The 15954-nt window shown below is 54.4% G+C and overlaps 7 protein-coding genes across 7 annotated transcripts; 2 read left to right on the top strand and 5 right to left on the bottom strand.

The window, feature by feature from the left end:
- Positions 1-1424: 1424 nt before the first annotated feature.
- B0T15DRAFT_392495 (uncharacterized protein) lies at positions 1425-3313 on the top strand (the record flags this gene model as incomplete). The annotated part of the gene is made up of 6 exons (XM_062864635.1): positions 1425-2123; positions 2210-2369; positions 2462-2838; positions 2904-2933; positions 3006-3091; positions 3148-3313. 6 exons carry the CDS (start codon positions 1425-1427, stop codon positions 3311-3313), a joined length of 1518 nt encoding a protein of 505 aa, XP_062724158.1.
- A 255-nt stretch (positions 3314-3568) lies between these two features.
- Positions 3569-4161, bottom strand: B0T15DRAFT_483060 (Ribonuclease/ribotoxin; the record flags this gene model as incomplete). Its single annotated transcript, XM_062866142.1, has 3 exons — positions 3569-3783; positions 3886-4081; positions 4159-4161. 3 exons carry the CDS (start codon positions 4159-4161, stop codon positions 3569-3571), a joined length of 414 nt encoding a protein of 137 aa, XP_062724159.1.
- Positions 4162-4998: 837 nt separating this feature from the next.
- On the bottom strand, positions 4999-6492 carry B0T15DRAFT_106633 (pectin lyase fold/virulence factor). The gene is made up of 2 exons (XM_062861437.1): positions 5727-6492; positions 4999-5660 (listed from the first exon to the last, which is right to left on the bottom strand). Exons 1-2 carry the CDS (start codon positions 6396-6398, stop codon positions 5106-5108), a joined length of 1227 nt encoding a protein of 408 aa, XP_062724160.1. The 5' UTR covers positions 6399-6492; the 3' UTR covers positions 4999-5105.
- Positions 6493-7708: 1216 nt separating this feature from the next.
- Positions 7709-9986, top strand: B0T15DRAFT_565571 (uncharacterized protein; the record flags this gene model as incomplete). The annotated part of the gene is made up of 6 exons (XM_062870671.1): positions 7709-8456; positions 8511-8739; positions 8841-8922; positions 9200-9254; positions 9343-9661; positions 9693-9986. Exons 1-6 carry the CDS (start codon positions 8047-8049, stop codon positions 9984-9986), a joined length of 1389 nt encoding a protein of 462 aa, XP_062724161.1. The 5' UTR covers positions 7709-8046.
- Positions 9987-10280: 294 nt separating this feature from the next.
- On the bottom strand, positions 10281-11359 carry B0T15DRAFT_106706 (uncharacterized protein). Its single transcript, XM_062861438.1, has one exon. The coding sequence runs from the start codon at positions 11189-11191 to the stop codon at positions 10574-10576; it is 618 nt and encodes a 205-aa protein (XP_062724162.1). The 5' UTR covers positions 11192-11359; the 3' UTR covers positions 10281-10573.
- Positions 11360-11585: 226 nt separating this feature from the next.
- Positions 11586-12513, bottom strand: B0T15DRAFT_410765 (putative protease inhibitor). Its single transcript, XM_062865381.1, has 2 exons — positions 12304-12513; positions 11586-12248 (listed from the first exon to the last, which is right to left on the bottom strand). Exons 1-2 carry the CDS (start codon positions 12419-12421, stop codon positions 11839-11841), a joined length of 528 nt encoding a protein of 175 aa, XP_062724163.1. The 5' UTR covers positions 12422-12513; the 3' UTR covers positions 11586-11838.
- A 48-nt stretch (positions 12514-12561) lies between these two features.
- B0T15DRAFT_524286 (Alpha/Beta hydrolase protein) lies at positions 12562-14149 on the bottom strand. Its single transcript, XM_062868753.1, has one exon. The coding sequence runs from the start codon at positions 13892-13894 to the stop codon at positions 13046-13048; it is 849 nt and encodes a 282-aa protein (XP_062724164.1). The 5' UTR covers positions 13895-14149; the 3' UTR covers positions 12562-13045.
- Positions 14150-15954: the final 1805 nt, after the last annotated feature.

Genomic DNA, 15954 nt, shown 5'->3' on the forward strand with positions numbered 1-15954 from the left:
GATGCGATCTTTCCCCCGTCCGTGCCTCCTCGTTGATGTTAATGCCATCCCCACTCCTACCTCAAAGCCGGCCCGCTTCCTTGGCCGGCCGTGGTTTGATGCGCCGCAGTCGAATCGCCAGGCAACCTTGTAAAGAGGAGGATTCGCTGCGAGCTCACTTTGTTTTGGCCTTTTAGGTAAACCTAAGTAAATCCACTTGTCTGCCGTTCCCGGCTGCACTGCGCTCCGAGCCTCATGTCATTGTGATGGGTGCATCGGCGATGCCTCGGTAGTCTCGTTTGTGGTCGGAGGAAGCGCAACCACTGCCACAAAACAGTCGCTAACAGGCTGCTTTTTCGATAGCGGACTCAGGACATCAAGTGTAGAAAAGGCTCGCATAGCAGGCAGAGAAACTACCTTGACAGTGAAGACTATTTTATATAACGAAGTTCAGCCAACCTCAAACCCTCAAGGTTCTCTTCATCTCATCGAACACCCCAGTAATCAACAAGCCTTGCATCGAACCAAACTCATCCGATCTTCGACAACCACTTATACACCCACTTACTACAAAGCTATAAAATCCCCACAATGTGCTGGATTATCAAGAAGCAGTGCCCGGAATGCAAACAGGTTAATAAAATGCCTATAAAGTGCAAGGGTCTGTGCCTCAAAGGGACAAGAGTCAGGGACGCTACGGCAGACGAGGAAGTCCCGTGTGTATGGTGCCCCCATGCGAAAAACTGCAAATGCTACCTCTGCGAAGATTTGACAAAAGAGGTAATGAAAGGGGACTCGGAGACGGGGGTCCCTTCCATCTTCCTTTCTTTTACCAATGCTACAGCTGACCGAGCCATTAGCAAAACGCGAGCAAGTCCAACAACGTGGCCAAGTCCAGCACGAACAAGCCTAGCGGGAGCAAGCCCAGTGGGAGCAAAGTCAGCGGACGGCGTTGAGAGAGGGAAAATGGAGCGGCATCAGGCCGGAATGTCTCCTTCGTTTCCTTGTCTGACAGTCCAATAGCTCTACGGCGGAAGTGCCGGGCACTTTGGTCGTTATGGTCTCTCTAATACAACCCCTAAGCCTTGCACCAAGCATTGCATCCAATGGCAGGTTAACAGTGAGGACAGAGCGTATACCTTATGTATTTATCCGCTGTAGCACTAACTAGTAGTAATCTGCACTGTAGGTGAGTTGCAACTTGCAACTAGGATTTGTACCCTAACCCGAGTCCTAAGGCCGACTTTGTCTTCAAAGCCGAAGCGGCCTCATAATCCGGGTACGTACCTTCGTACTGTACCTAGGTAAAGTGGGTCGCCGTTCTGTCGTCGTGGCCTGCTGCTTTCTGGAAGCTCAACCAAGCACCTTCCACAATTCAAGACCTCACTGAGCACAACGATCCCAAAACTCAGCCGTAAGCATCTCACAATCCTCTCCCCACAACAATGAGCAGACCAACCCCCCGAAAAGCCCGACATCGCCACCATGCGAGCAACAGCGGACCCCGCCAAGTGAACGCGTCCGACTACGAGTCCGACACGGCCCAGTACATGGAGAACCGCGAGCAGATGGCAGCGGCGCCCAACCCAGAGCCCGCGCGTGATAATACCGAGCTCAGCCTGCGGGTCCTGCGTCGCTACCAGCCCAGCATCCGGTCCATCCTGGCCATCGCTGCGAACGCCGTCTCCTACACCTTCCTCGAAGCGACACAGGGATGGGAGAAGCACGGGATCGAGGGCACCATGTTCGTCTGCGAGCAGGAGCCCATCGTCACGCCCACCGGCCAGGAGCTGCCGCGCGTCTGCGTGTTTGTCCTCAACCGCCGCAGCATGGACAATCTGGTGTTGGATCTGCTGCGCGTCACCGATTTCGAGGTCGTCGAGGAGCTGATGGTCTTCCGGTTCGAGGACGATGCGGGCACAAATAACAGTCAGGGGGCCGAAGACGGATCGGCGGGGAAAAAGATCATCGGGCTCTGGATACATGCGGACGAGAGCAACACACGGGAGGTCCATGCCAGCCTGATCTTGAACGCCTGGCAACAAGGCCGGCAGGCCTTTGATGCATACATTCAAGCGGCGACGGCGGGGATCTCGGGCGGTTTTGGCCCCGGTGCAGAGTCGTCAGCCGCTGCAGCGTCGAGGGTCGGTTCTGCTGCCGCGAAATGACTTAGGGTACGGAGCTATTTGGGCGGAAGTGATGTGCTGGGCAGGCACGGCTGCATCAGCAGCTTGACGGGACACACCCAGCAACGCGGCAGCTGAAGAGTAGTCTCTGTGCCGTCAGGGGAGCGCCCAACAAACCCGCGAGATCTCTCGTGGTCACCCGAGCGTGCTTAACTCTCAATAGCACCTCGGTTCCCACAGTGTTACCTTCCCGGTCTCCACACTGTATTGCATCAACCCTGACACCCCAAATTATTGACCTACCTTCAACCCTCAAAACGTTCAACCCGACGACTTGCATTCCGACATGGCGGCAGGCGCAACCAATATTGAGAGCAGCAGCACGCCCCGAACAGGCGAAGGCGACGATGTGATCCATACCGCCGTGCAGACTCAGCTCTCCCTTCTTTCGTCATTCAAACAATGGCTCGCCCGGACAATCGAGTCAGATGGAGATCTAAAGGCATTGGCCTCTAGGCTCCAGAGTCGGTTGGAGGATTACCAGCGGTGGCTGTGCGAGGTCGAACGAACACCATCGGGGCTTGTGCTAGAGGATGCTCAACCCTGGTATATCGAGGCCCGTGTCCAGCTCGGCAGTGACAACGAGACGATAATCGTGGTGGCCGGGCCAGGCTCGGAGGAGTCGATCGAGATCGCCGCCGAGGGCAGGAAACAAGCTGAGGATTTCTTGAGGGTATGTATTATAGGGTACCGCTCCAGAATACAGAATGCAGATGGCTGATGGCGCGTGTCAAACAGCACGGCCGCCTGGGTGAATTGATGACGATTGTACTGGGCCCTGGATGTGTGTCTTTGACCATGAAAGATCCTAATATCTAATATTTCCCAACCAACTCTTAGTGCCGAGCCTTTTCAAAGGCGCAGGATACCATGTCGGCCCTGCTCCGGAGTCGCCGTGAGATGAAACAAGAGGAAGCACAGCTCAGGTACGGAGCCACCCAAGGCCTGGGTCACCTATGTTTCGCTGACGCACGTCAACTAGTCAACCCGCCGAGGCGACTGTGAATACATACATCCGCCGTCTGCAAGAGTACAACGATATGAAGGACATTGGACAGCAGCTCATGGGGCTGGTCGCAGAGAATCGCGGGGTCCCAGTCCGGACTCTGTACGAGACGGGCGAGTATGGTGTCAATTTTCCGCGTTAACTACTACCTGCGAGGTGGAGGGGATGGGTATACCAGTGGGAAGCCCGGGATACGGTGCTCTACCGGAATAGACTCGTAGTCTTCGGAACAGAGATCATTTCGTATTGCCCGTGATGCTTTCTGGACATGTGAGGGAGTCCTCAAGTGGCAGGATTCTCGGATTAATATTCGCGAAATATCACCCGAACATCCTATTACCGTCACAAAGATTCTCAGGTTAATATGTGATTCTCTAGTAGATCCGGCGACGCCAACCTAGCCCGACCTGCAGGCAACAAAGTTGTTCCCGCTCGCCCCCGTGTGTGTGATGAGCATGTCAAAGTTGCCGTCCGAGTCGAAGATGACACGGTCCGGTCCCGGCGACCCCCCGCTGTAGACGCTGTGGCTCGACATGATGGGGAACTCGTACCACGGGCCCGAGGTCGGGAAGTCGAAGCCCTCGTAGTTGTTGTACCGGTGTGGATAGTTGTCTGACACACGCATCAATATCGAATCACCCTGAAGGACCAACAACCCGCCGGGGGTGAGGGAGGAGGCTGGGGAAAAAGGGGTTGGCTGCCATGTTTACTCACTGATGTCGTTCCCGCTTTCCTCCAGCGAGTAACCCTTGTTGAGGGCGGACTGGATGTGGGTGGTCGTGTAGCACACGCTGCCGCAGGTGTAGGCGCAGGCCCTAGCTTCGACCTGTTCTACCTCGACGGCGGTCTCACCGATGGGGGCGGCCGAGACGGCGACGGCGCCGAGGAGGGCGAGCAGGGTGGGGAAGAGCTGGTTGGTTGTTAGTTCCGGTGTCACTAGTAGTACGAATGGGAAGGGTAGGTAGGTAGGGGCGTTCTTGCCTGGACCATTTTGCGTCAGATGCGAGACCTTGATGTGCACTGAGTCTGAAAGTGAAGGGACGCCCTGCGACGGCGACACCACACTTATATCGTAGATGTTAGGGCCCCTAGCGTGGAGAAAGGATATCAGGAAATAGCAGGAGCCTGTCCACGGTTCCTGCGGGTGAGGAGCGATGTCCAAGAAAGGAAGGTTTATTCGGTCACGAAACGGGCCATGCCGATCTCCTGTAGCAGCTAGAGCCCCGTCCACAATCCACGATGATACCGCGCTCGAGATAGTAGCTCGGCGTATCTGCGGCATCTGCCCCAGGTCCGCAGCCGGCTCCTCTATTTTTGTGAGGCATGCTCTGCATGATACCCCTGAATTTCAGCAGATGCTGTCGGGGTAGACCGGTGTCTTGGCTATGGCTGCATTGACTGGTGGAGGTGGCGCCCTCCTGCACCCTTCAAAAAGATACATTTTGTTTCATCGCGAGTTTGCCTTCTTAGCACGAGGGGGTTTGCTAGCTGTGATTGGATCTGGAGGGTGGCACCTCCCGCGCGGACCACCCGCAGATCGACTACCGCTAGCCGGCGAATTAGCGCGGGGAATTGGGAACTTTCCGACGGGTGTCCTTTCCGAACCAGGAAGCTCCCACATCGACTGCCGCGTCACGTTGTTCTTTGCTTGGCTATCAGATAACAGTTCGCTGACTTGGACGCGGCGTTGCTCGTGCAGTATCGGTACACGTCTTGGGTAAGTGGTCCGGGATCGGAAACTGGAGAAAGAAGGGGTCATTTGGTGGTTGTTCTGGCTAATTGAGTCTTGACTGGGGAACTGGGCTGACGGACACCTATTCTCCGTCAGGTTTCATTCGGTTTTGCACTACTAGCGCCTTACAGCCCTTACTCTTCTGTACTGTCTTAGATATTGAAATCCACCCCTCCCAGCCGCGGCGAGTCCTTGCAGCATCCTACAACACCGAAGAATCGATCCACGCAACATTAGGCTGCCTGCCTTCGGGAGTCATGAAGACATCGACGGGCTTCCTGTACGGCGCCACACCCTTCGCGTCCAGCACCAAAGTGATGTTGCTCTCCCGCTCAGCCGTGGCGTTGTAGCCCGGACCGTAGCTGTTGTAGGTGGCCATGAAGGTGTAGTTGTTGACGCGCTGGTCGGTGCTGCCCCACTGGACGTATCCCCGGGGGTTGACGCTGGCGTCAAAGTACGAGTGCATGAAGATGCTGCGGTGCTGGGCGTTCCACGGCCGGCCGAGCGCGCACTTGCCGGCGATCTCGGCCGCGATGCTGGCGTTGGCCGCGATCAGCCGCGAGTTGGCGATGTAGATGCCGTACTTGTTGGGAAACGTCGTGTTGGTGCCCTTCCAGGCCGTGATGCCGCCGCCGCAGCTGCGCAGTGAGAGGGTCGACTGCTCGATCCAGCCCGTGCCGAAGCCGTAGAGGAAGTCGGTCTGGCCGGCGATGATGTTGTCGTAGAAGTAGGCGTTGCCTAGCTTGCCGACGTATACCTGTTCCATACCTCATGCTTAGCATACGCTTGAACCGCCATGTAGCGATGGAAGGTCTAGGCTTACAGTGTCCTGCCAGCTGTAGAAGCCACACGAGTAGAACCCGGCATTCGCGTAGCTGACACCTACGGCAAGGGCCGGTCCGTACGAGTAGGGCACAAACTCATTGTGGAAATCGATGTTGTAGGCTCGGAAGTCAGTGCAACCGAAAGGCGTGTCCGCGGGAACGGCGAATCCGGTAGGGCCGGCACCAGTGAGACTGGCGTTCAGATTTGGCGCAACCGTCAATGTCTGCGTGTACGCGTTGTCCAGGAACAGGGCATCGTGGTTGGCCGAGTTCCAGTACACCTGGACTTCGTTCTGGCTGCTCGAATCGGTGCTGATATCGGAGTACGGCTGCCTTCTCGACGGGCGGTCGGACATGCCCAGAAGGGCCAGCGGCCCTCGTCGAGTGACATTCAACTGCTCGGTGTAGACGCCAGGAGCAATGAGGATGAAATAGGGCTCGGTGTTGTTCGGGATAGAAGAGATGGCGCTTTGGATTGACTTGAAGCTGGCCCTGGTGTCATTCTGGCTCACGTAGATGGTCTTCGGAGGGCATCCTGCCAAGGGGTTGGATGTCTTTCTTTGGCATTTGGCGTAGGTCTGTGAAGAGTGCCGAGAGTTAAGGGGAGATCCACCTACTGCCAATGGCAGAAATGATGCCGTAAGGAGGAGCAGAGCCTTGAGGCTCAACATGTCAGCGTTTATCAGGGGGCAAAGGACACAAGTAGGAATCAGGACAGAGTAACCCAAGCTAGATAGTACCAAAGCCGATCTCCTGTCGGAAGCTTGATTTATTTACTTATCTGCCCTTGCCATAGTCTCATCCTTGAAAACATGATTTGCGGAAGGTCATGTAAGGTCGTCAACTTCATTGGAGCATAATGGCCGTGGCCGGGCTTAGCAGCCATATTAGAGCGAGAAATCCTGGTACTGCGCGTCCCAACACTCCGGACCGAGCATTCGGGAACAAATCTTCCACAAAGAAGCTCATGCTAAGCTCCAGTCAACAGACGAATATGCGGGGAGTTGGCCTCACGGAAGAGAAGGAAGTGCGGGGGCGGGACACGCGCATGAAATCCGGTTGGCGGAAAATTAGCGGGTTCAAATGAAGATCAGTCTTTAGCGTTCAATTCTGTATTTCCACTAGGAGTCTGGGTTAGTTTGGATGTCCTCCGTACGACATACTACACAACGTAAGGTACCTGACTGTACAGGCTATCAAAGCGGTGATGTCCAGGGTTGGGTCTGAGAACCAGCTTCACTTCGTCGATTGTAAGTTGTAACGCAGTTGCTCACAACGAGGATACCGATCCCTCATTGTACTGTTTCTCGATGTGTCAGGTCTTCGCACACGAGTATGGAGAAACCGCCCAAAGGATGAGAAGAATAGAGCTTGTAAGAACATGGTCACCAAGCTCTTCTAAGCTCTTATTGGGTACCTATATACTAGAGGACACTTCCTAGCAAGGTCCGTGACCCTTGGTTGTTGAGCCCTGTCATCCGACCAGACTGACCTAGCTATGAGGTGTTGGCCTAATGCCTTTCCCCTCTCTCACTGTGACGGAGACGTCTTACATACGATGTGGTATGTTGGTGCATTAGGTGTTGTGGTGGCTTTTGCACCTGTTCACTAGATGTATCCCCTCGACGGGAATGCCATACCGGCGTAGTAGACGACGTGCCGGTTCGCGGTGGTATTGTATTAACATAGTGCGTTTTCCAGTTTTCACGGTGTAAGTGCCCAGGCCACTATAACTGAGGTAATTACTGTACTATACTATAGTGTACATGTTCATTTGATTCATCACGGTACCTGGTGCTTGCAAGTATAGGTACTTGTGGTAAGGTATATAGTGGTCCATTCGTACTTACCTGTGCTTACTTAAGGTACCTTCGGTACCTTACCTTACGTGTCTATGTATCCAGTGTAGTACTGTATGTACAGTACAATACCTGTCGCCTTGGCTTTCTTGGCTATTGCTTGTTTTGACGCAGGCCCTTCTGAAATCCAAAGCATCTTTGCTAAACCGGACCGATCCTTGGACACACTCGCTCTCCGGCCTCACTCAGCCATGTCCGTGGAGAACATGAACTTGGCCCACACGGGTCTGGAGAGGAGGGGCAGGACAAACACCAACAGCAGCAACAAGGACCGCGCATTGAGCGTAGCACAACCCAATCCCAGGCTTCCCAGCCCGAGGCATCAGGGCATTCTGCCCATAAACCGGAACACCCGAGGACTCCGAGCATTCAAAACCGGCCTTTGACGCATTTCCACAAATAAACCGACATTGAACCACAAGAGGGCCCAGACGCCGAGCCACTGATTGCGCCGCTAGAAATGGACCGCCTACCAGTGGAGATCACCGCCAACATCATCACGTACTTCATCGCTGATGTTCGTGGGAGTTACGACAGCGACATGGGAAGCGACGGCGGTCCAGCGCCCTCGCTTGCCCCTTACGCAAGCGTGTCCCGCGTGTGGCAACACTGCGTCGAGGCCGTGACCTTCGCGCATATCACGCTCACCCTGGAGCGCCTGGCGTCGCCACTCGCGGCCCAGGCCTTGACCCCGGAGCGCCTGTACCGCTTCGTACGCTCCGTCCACGTCGATGTGCTACTGCCGCTGTACGACGAGAGGGCGCGGCATCGGATCGAGGATGATGCCGACAAGGCCGCCAACGACGCGGTGTTTACTGATGTTGTGCGGAAGGTGTTTGCTTTGTTGTCGTCGGCGTCGGCGTCGGGCATGTGCACGAATTCAATTAACGGCGACCGCGGTTGCGGGGATGGCGGTGGGCGCAGGGGCGTGCAGCAGCTGGTCGTGGCTGACGTCGCGACGACTGATTATCGCCCCAAAATCGAGCTTTCCCTGACGGCCCGGTGCCTTAGCGACACAAAGCAACCCGAGGCGAGATATGTCACCAATATCCGCTACGAAGGCTCGTACCTGGAGTTGAGACCGGCTGCAGGTGAATCGGTAGAGGACGTAGCGAATCGCCTACCCGAGGTTCACTGCATTCCGAAGTTCCATGTCGCGGACCGCGGGAACAAACGTTATCCTGCGTCTTATCTGTCCTCCCAACATGTCATCGGCACTTTGCACCACGCGCGCTGTGTCTTATGGCGTTGAAGATGTCGGGTTTAGAGAAGGTGGATTGGGAACTTTGTGACAACGAGAGGCGGGATGCAGGCCTCAGGAAAAGGCTGAGAGCAGGTGAGTAGGGTTCTTCGTTTCCTTCACGTTTCCCTCTTTTACCTCCTTTTTAACCCCTTACTGGCCCCTTTTGCCCTTCGTTTCTCCTACTTCCGCGCACCATTCATTTTCCTCTTTTATCTTCTTGTCTTTTTATTCTTTCGCTTCTATTTTAACGGCGTTCACTGTTGTTGCCTGAAGCGGTATTCTTCCATGCGCCCTGATTCCTTGCCAACAAGCACTTATTTAAGCATTCTATAGAACAGGAGGCACCGACAGCTAACCAGGGAACACGTAGAGTTTGCCGAGACGCTACCAATGCTGCCTTCAAGCCTCCGGGACTTTAAGCTCCGGTACGACAGATACACACCAAGCGATCACTCCTTCCCGATACCCAGCATCCTGGACGGAACAGACTAAGGACAACAACGACAAGTTAAGCCTAGCCCTACACAAGCTCTCTCAACGCCTCGTCTGTTTCACCTTAGTTGCTGAAGTCGGTCGCGAGGCCATTTGGCCATCCGGGCCTGCAGTACTAAACCACCGCCATGTACCTTTCTGGCCGATTATAAGCCGATACTCCATCGACCCGGGAGCCATCGCCCCGTCGGGTGAATGGCGCTTCCGGCAACGCACCGGCGGCTCGGCGGACTCGGAGGACGAGATAGACTCGCCGGACTCAGATTACAGCGGGCCCCCCGGCGACGAGATATTGTATCCATTCCGCGAGGAGCACGATTTGGACCTGGTTGGGCCTTTTGTTACTAGCCGTCGCGCGGGCTGCTGGCCAGATGCCGGCGCTCCGCGATATGCACTTTTCGTTGAGTCCGCCCGTCGGAACAGACAGGTGTCTGAGCATTTGGTACGACGTAACCGATAATGTCTCGCCAGATATCGATTGTCGCGTGGGTATGGGCCATAGGCAGCTTGCACGTCGTGGGGCGAAGCTGGTCTTTGAGTGCGAACCCGTGTTTTACCTGGACCAGGAGATGATACAGGCTTGGAGGGAAGCAGCGAAAAGCCATACAGGCACAGAGTCCGGTCTTCAGATGTTTACCACGGACTATAGATGGCAAGCATACTGATTAATAGTTGATACGCGCCAGTAACGACACTGCGCGGCTTGCCCTCTTCTACTAGCATCGCTTGAAGAAGTGCAGCCAGCCGAAGATGTTGACATTCCGATCCCAAGTCCCAGACCGCCCAAACCGTCATCAGCCCGTTTTATGCCACCATCTCTAAGGGTGCCCATGAGTATTCGCAGCTGCATCTCTTTACTGGGAATGGTTAACACAGTATGCCTCGCCAGCCCAGAAGCTGTGTTCATGTTAGCAAGACTGCTAATATCTAAGATTGTTCTCGATTTTTCCGGCGGTGATTCATGGCACCTACTCGCAGCTTTTGGAAGCTAATAACAAACAGATCAACGTTCTCAGGGACTATGTTCCCGAGATCGTCTCGACGCACTTGGGCAATGCAGCAGAGGAGCCCCACCATCGCCAGGCATTCTTGACATTGTTCCTCATACAATCCATCATACCCTCCTACTGACCCAAAAACAGTATCGTACGGCTCATAAGTGCCACTTCTATGCAACGATCTATATCTTGATAGAAAGTACAAGGCAACAAACAACGGAAATGCTATCGAGGAGGTCACGTAAACCTCAGAATCAGAAAATGGCGAGAGCCCCTAGACCGACCCCGGCGACAACAGCGATCCACGAGCCGCTCATGACACTTCCGGCGCCCGTTGACACAGTTGTGCTGCTGGCACCCGCCGCACCGGTACCAGTGTCCGCAGGGGACGTCGATGTCGGAGCCGTGGTGGTCAGCATGGTGGTACTACTAGCGGTTGGCGACGGAGCATCGGCTGGCGCGGTGGACGAGGCGCCCGTTCCCGCGGTGGTTGAGCCAACTTGGCTTTGCCCCGATCCCGAGCTCGCTGATGGCGCTGCCGAGGAGTGGGAGGAGACGACGGTTGTTGTTGTTGTGGCCGCAGTAGTGGTGGCGGCGGCGGTAGAACTGAATCCGGTCCAGCAGGGCATGTAGGAGGGTTCTGTCGGGCGCGTGAGGGTGCCTTTGTAGGCGGGGCATCCGGGGACGTCGGTCCTTAGGGGGCCTGCACGGTCGCCGCCGCAGTTGAGCGGATCACAAATCTCGCCCGTGTTGGGGTCGAACCAGTGCACGATCCCGTCAGCGCAGGTGCCGTAGGTGTAGGTGCCGCATGCCGATAGGGCGGGCGTGGCGAGCATGAGCAGCGCCAACGCTGGGAGAACCGACTTGGTCATGATTGCAAGAACGATTGACGATGGGTTTGCCAGTAATAAGGAGTGTGGTGTGAAGCTATCAGCTGCACGATCTACCAAAAGAAGGGACGCTTAGCTTAGGCAAGGCTACAGGAAACAAGCAACAAAATGCCGAGTTTCTAGCAGGCCTGAGCAGACATTAAGTACTGCTGCAGGAACGTGTGTTAGGTGGATCCAGGGATCCTGTGCCGTCACATCGGCACAGGCTAAGAGAGATTGCTGCGATGCATTGTCCGTTAGTGCGACTCCACGAGTGCACTAAGACCTTAGGCAGCTTCTTGCCTGTAAACAACTTACGGATACATCAGTTTTGTCTGATTAACCGACTTCGTGAGAGTCTTGACATGTGAACCCGAATAAGCCAAGTTCATCCGTTGTCGTATGAGATGGCTGGATCCCAGAGACAATACCAAACTTGAAAGCTTTATTTGGCAAGCGTGAGCAAAGTCGCGTACTTTAGTATGACGGCGCTAAATCAATGGCAACGCTATTATGGTCCACAATAGCGTTCAAGTTGCCGTTAGATCCGAACCACCTGGATTCAAAGACTTAGTCTTTGGTAAAAGTACCTATCTCTATCTAGGCAGTAGTGCTCAAATGACAAAACACATCCAGCCCAGGTTCCACTTTCAGTTACTCGTGAAGTAGTTGACAGCCAACACGGGGCCCAACTCGACCTCTTTTACCCAAGCATCCAAATTCCACCGTATCCTGGGACCCATCCCCATATCCTTGCCACCGGCCGGGGCGTACTTTTTGGCGTCGAAGCCGTCCGGCTGCTCGTAGAGGAGGAAGACGTAGCGGTGGGGCGCGGCGCCCGGCGGAGGACCGGGGCCGCGGTAGTTGGAGATGGGCGGCTCCGAGGACTGTAGGCAACCACTGCCGTCTGGGCTGGGCTTGAGACCGGATTGCAGCCAATGCAGAATCGGTGCCATGAAACTGAAAGAACTAAATGGGGCGTCCAAGTCGATGCAGATGACGAGATAGGTGCGGTCAGGCGAGAGCGAGTTGAAGCTGACCTGCGGAGCGGCTTTCGCTTCTGCATGCGCGGTTTGTTAGTATCGGCTTTTTGATCCTGGAGCTCAATAACTGACCGTTTCGTGAGATATACTTGCCGGGCTCGACCTTGTGAGAGCCGACGGTCAGCCCAAGAACCTTGGACCTGTCCTTAATCAGGTCGAGCGCAACGTTAATGCCCTCGCTGTCCAACATGGTGCTCGTGGATTATGACAACCGAGAAATAGGGATATGGTAGAAGATAGCTGGGCAAGCTACTGGTACTTTCTTCTTGAAGTTGCGAGACCTTCGCATGCAAGGATTCAAATTCCAGATAGGCAGCCATATAAATAGAGTACCTTAGCTTCAAGTTACGTTGCGATCTCGCGGATCCTCGGGGATAACAGGTCGCGCCAATTCCTAAACTCCGGGCAGGTCGGCATATTATGTGGCCCTATATCTCTGCTCGGGTCAGCATCCGAGGCGAGCAGCATACGATGATTACTAGTAGTATTCTGAACATGTCAGAGACCCGGAGTCATAGCAGGCCCTGGTCGAGCCAAAGGCGACGGATACGTATGACATACGTACATGTATTGTACATGGACAAGACAGGGGCCTACTCCAGCGGCCGATATGTAAGTGAAAGCCTGAGCCATGCCTCCGATAACTATTCATGTGGTTGAGAGATAGTGTAAATGAATGGAGTTAAAGATGGACGATCACCGGCCTTGTAGATATGATTTAGTGGTTGTCATACAGGGTACCCCTCCACGCACTCCCTGTTTGCACTACCTTATCTACGAACCGGCGAGAACATTTGGCAGTAGAAGCCGGCCCTTAGTGTGTAAGGAAGTCCTTAACCACCGAATTGAACCTCTCGGGCTCCTCCCAAAACATGAAGTGACTTCCCTTCTCGGCAGCCGTGAAGATATAGTGCTGGGCGCCCGGAATCTGCGTTGCGATCCATTTCATTTCCGCCGGTGGGCCGATGCTCAGTTCTCCGCCCAGGACCAAGGTCGGGACAGTGATGCGCGGGAAGACATCGCGCCAGTCTCTGAATGCATGGTCGAGGAACAGGGCGGCTGCGTGCGCGTCGCTCATCTTTCTGTTCTGCGAGAGGATCCATTCGTAGTCGCTTTCGGAGACCAAAGGGGTGAACATGCTTCTCACTAGCGGCGCGCCCTGAGCGGCCATGTCAGAAGCCAGATCATACACTGCGCCGGGAGTGAAAATGCCCGAGGCTTGCGCCGCTTGCGTGTCGGTCCAGTGCGGATCCCGGACCAAGGCAGCCGGCTGATCGACCAAGACCAACTTGGCGATGCGCTCCCGAGCGTCGGGGTACTGGTCCCACCATGCCCATGTGACGGAGCATCCCATAGAGTGCCCGATGATGGTCAGGTCCCTCAGGTCGAGTCGCGTCAGGATGTCATTGAGGTCGGCAGCAAAACGGCTGATGCGATAGCCAAACTCGGGCTTGTCGGACTCTCCATGGCCGCGCCAGTCGAACGTGGTGACCCGGAAGCCGGCCGAAGAGAAGAATTCCACCTGTTTGCGCCATTCCGCCGCCGTCTGGCGCCAGCCCGTGAGGAAGAGCAGCTGCTGCCCGCTACTGGGCCCGGTTTGGCTATAGTGCAACCGGACGCCGTCTCCGGTCTCGAGAGCAGAAGAGGGGCGTTGTTGATCCATGATGAACGGGGCCGAGGAAGTGGAAGACGGAGCAGGTAGTGAGCAGCGGAACACTCATTATATACTGAGAGACGGGCGTCACATCTGACCCCTTGGTGGGTTGCATACGGATAGTAAATTAATAAGCGACCAACATCCCCGCAGATGGTTTCGGCCACCTGAGTAATCCCCCGCTTGCTGTGCGCAGTGCTGACAGATGTCTTTGCGAAGTCACCCTGCTTTTGTAAGCCCTGGTCTCACGCCTGGGTAAAATCATTGTAACTACGGTAATAAGGAGTTACGGTAACGTATCTTATAAGCGAGCCGGCCATATAAGCGAGCCGGCCACTTTACCCGCGACGCATCACTTCCGCGCTTAAAACCGGATTTTCTTTACAACCTAACATGTCTTCTTCTTCGTACAAGGCTAGGATAAACCTAGCCCTCGAAGCGATACAAAAAGACCAAAAACTAAGCATAAGGGCTACAGCGAAGTACTACGACGTTCGACGAACAACCTTACAAGACCGACTAGCGGGCCGGCCTGCACGACGCGACACTACGCCCAACTCGCGCCGGCTTACCGATTCCGAAGAGAAGGCTCTTGTTCAGTATATAATTGAGCTATCTAAGCGAGCTTTTCCGCCGAGACTGCGTGGTATAGAAGATATGGCCAACCAACTACTACGCGTATATAACGCGCCCCCTGTCAGCAAGCTCTGGGCGTATAACTTTGTCAAACGCCAGCTAGAGCTCTGGACGTGTTATACGTATAGATACGACTACCAGAGGGCCAAGTATGAGGATCCGAAGGTTATTGGCGAATGGTTTGCCCTTATACGGAATATTAAGGCCAAGTATAGCATTGTAGATGATGATATCTATAACTTCGATAAGACTGGGTTTATAATAGGCATTATCTTCCCGGGTATAGTAGTTACAACCTCGGATGGCCGTGGCAAGGCGAAGCTAGCCTAGCCTGGCAACTGCGAATAGGTGACGGTAATCTAAGGCGTCAATGCCCTTGGCTAGGCTATCCCTCCGTTCATCATCTTAGCTGCATAGTACTACCTCGCCAACTGGTATCAAGAGTGCAACCTCTTAGCCGACTGGTATATTGCAACCACCGAGAATGGCTAGACTACCAATGCGGTAGGCCTTGATTGGATCAAGCACTTCGACTACTATATAGCGCCTTAGACAAAGGGCAAATACTGGTTATTGATCCTCGATAGCCATAAAAGCCACTACTCAACTGAGTTCGAGCTCTATTGCCAGTAGAACAACATTATCACGCTCTGCATACCTCTACATTCCTCCTACCTCCTCTAGCCACTTAATATTGGCTGCTTTAGGCCGTTAAAGCAGGCGTACGGTTGCCAGATTAAGGACTTAGTACGTGCGTATATCAACTATATAAGCAAGCTCGAGTTCCTTTATGCCTTTCGCACAGCCTTCTTTGCCTCTATTACCAAGAGGAATATATAGGGCGGTTTTACAGGGGCTGGCCTTATGCCATACAATCTAGAGAGGGTGCTTTCAAAGCTAGATATCAAGCTTCGTATACTAATACCCCTAATCTCACGGCCAGGCACTGTACAATCTTGGGTCTTCCAGATACTATATAACCCTCGAGAAGCCGAGTCACAGTCAACGCTTATCAAGACTCGCATTGCCAACCATCAAAATAGCTCCCCGACTTCAATGTTAGCTACTATGGACTAGCTTACCAAGGGTACAATAGCTATAATGCACCAGGTGGCCCTCCTTCAGGCAGAGGTGTCTTCGCTCCGCAAGGCTAAACAGGCGCTAAGCAAGCGCCGGAGAGCCAAAAAAACACGTGTTCGGCTTGGAGGATCACTTACTGTGCAGGAGGCACAGGAGGTGGTAAGCCAGGGGGCTGTACGTGGGGAGGAAATGCAAGAAATATAGCTGGATGGTAGTGGTGCCGGGGGGGGTCGTACGAGGGTTCGGTGCTGTGGTGTGTGCGGCAAGCCTGGCCATAATGCCCGCACTTGCCAGGAGGGTGCAGAAGGGTCTGATTCATCTGTTTCTGATGTAATTATTGTTAGTTCCTAGTG

The sequence above is a fragment of the Chaetomium strumarium genome, assembly GCF_033439665.1.
Source record: "Chaetomium strumarium strain CBS 333.67 chromosome Unknown B0T15scaffold_2, whole genome shotgun sequence".
NCBI lineage: Eukaryota > Fungi > Ascomycota > Sordariomycetes > Sordariales > Chaetomiaceae > Chaetomium > Chaetomium strumarium.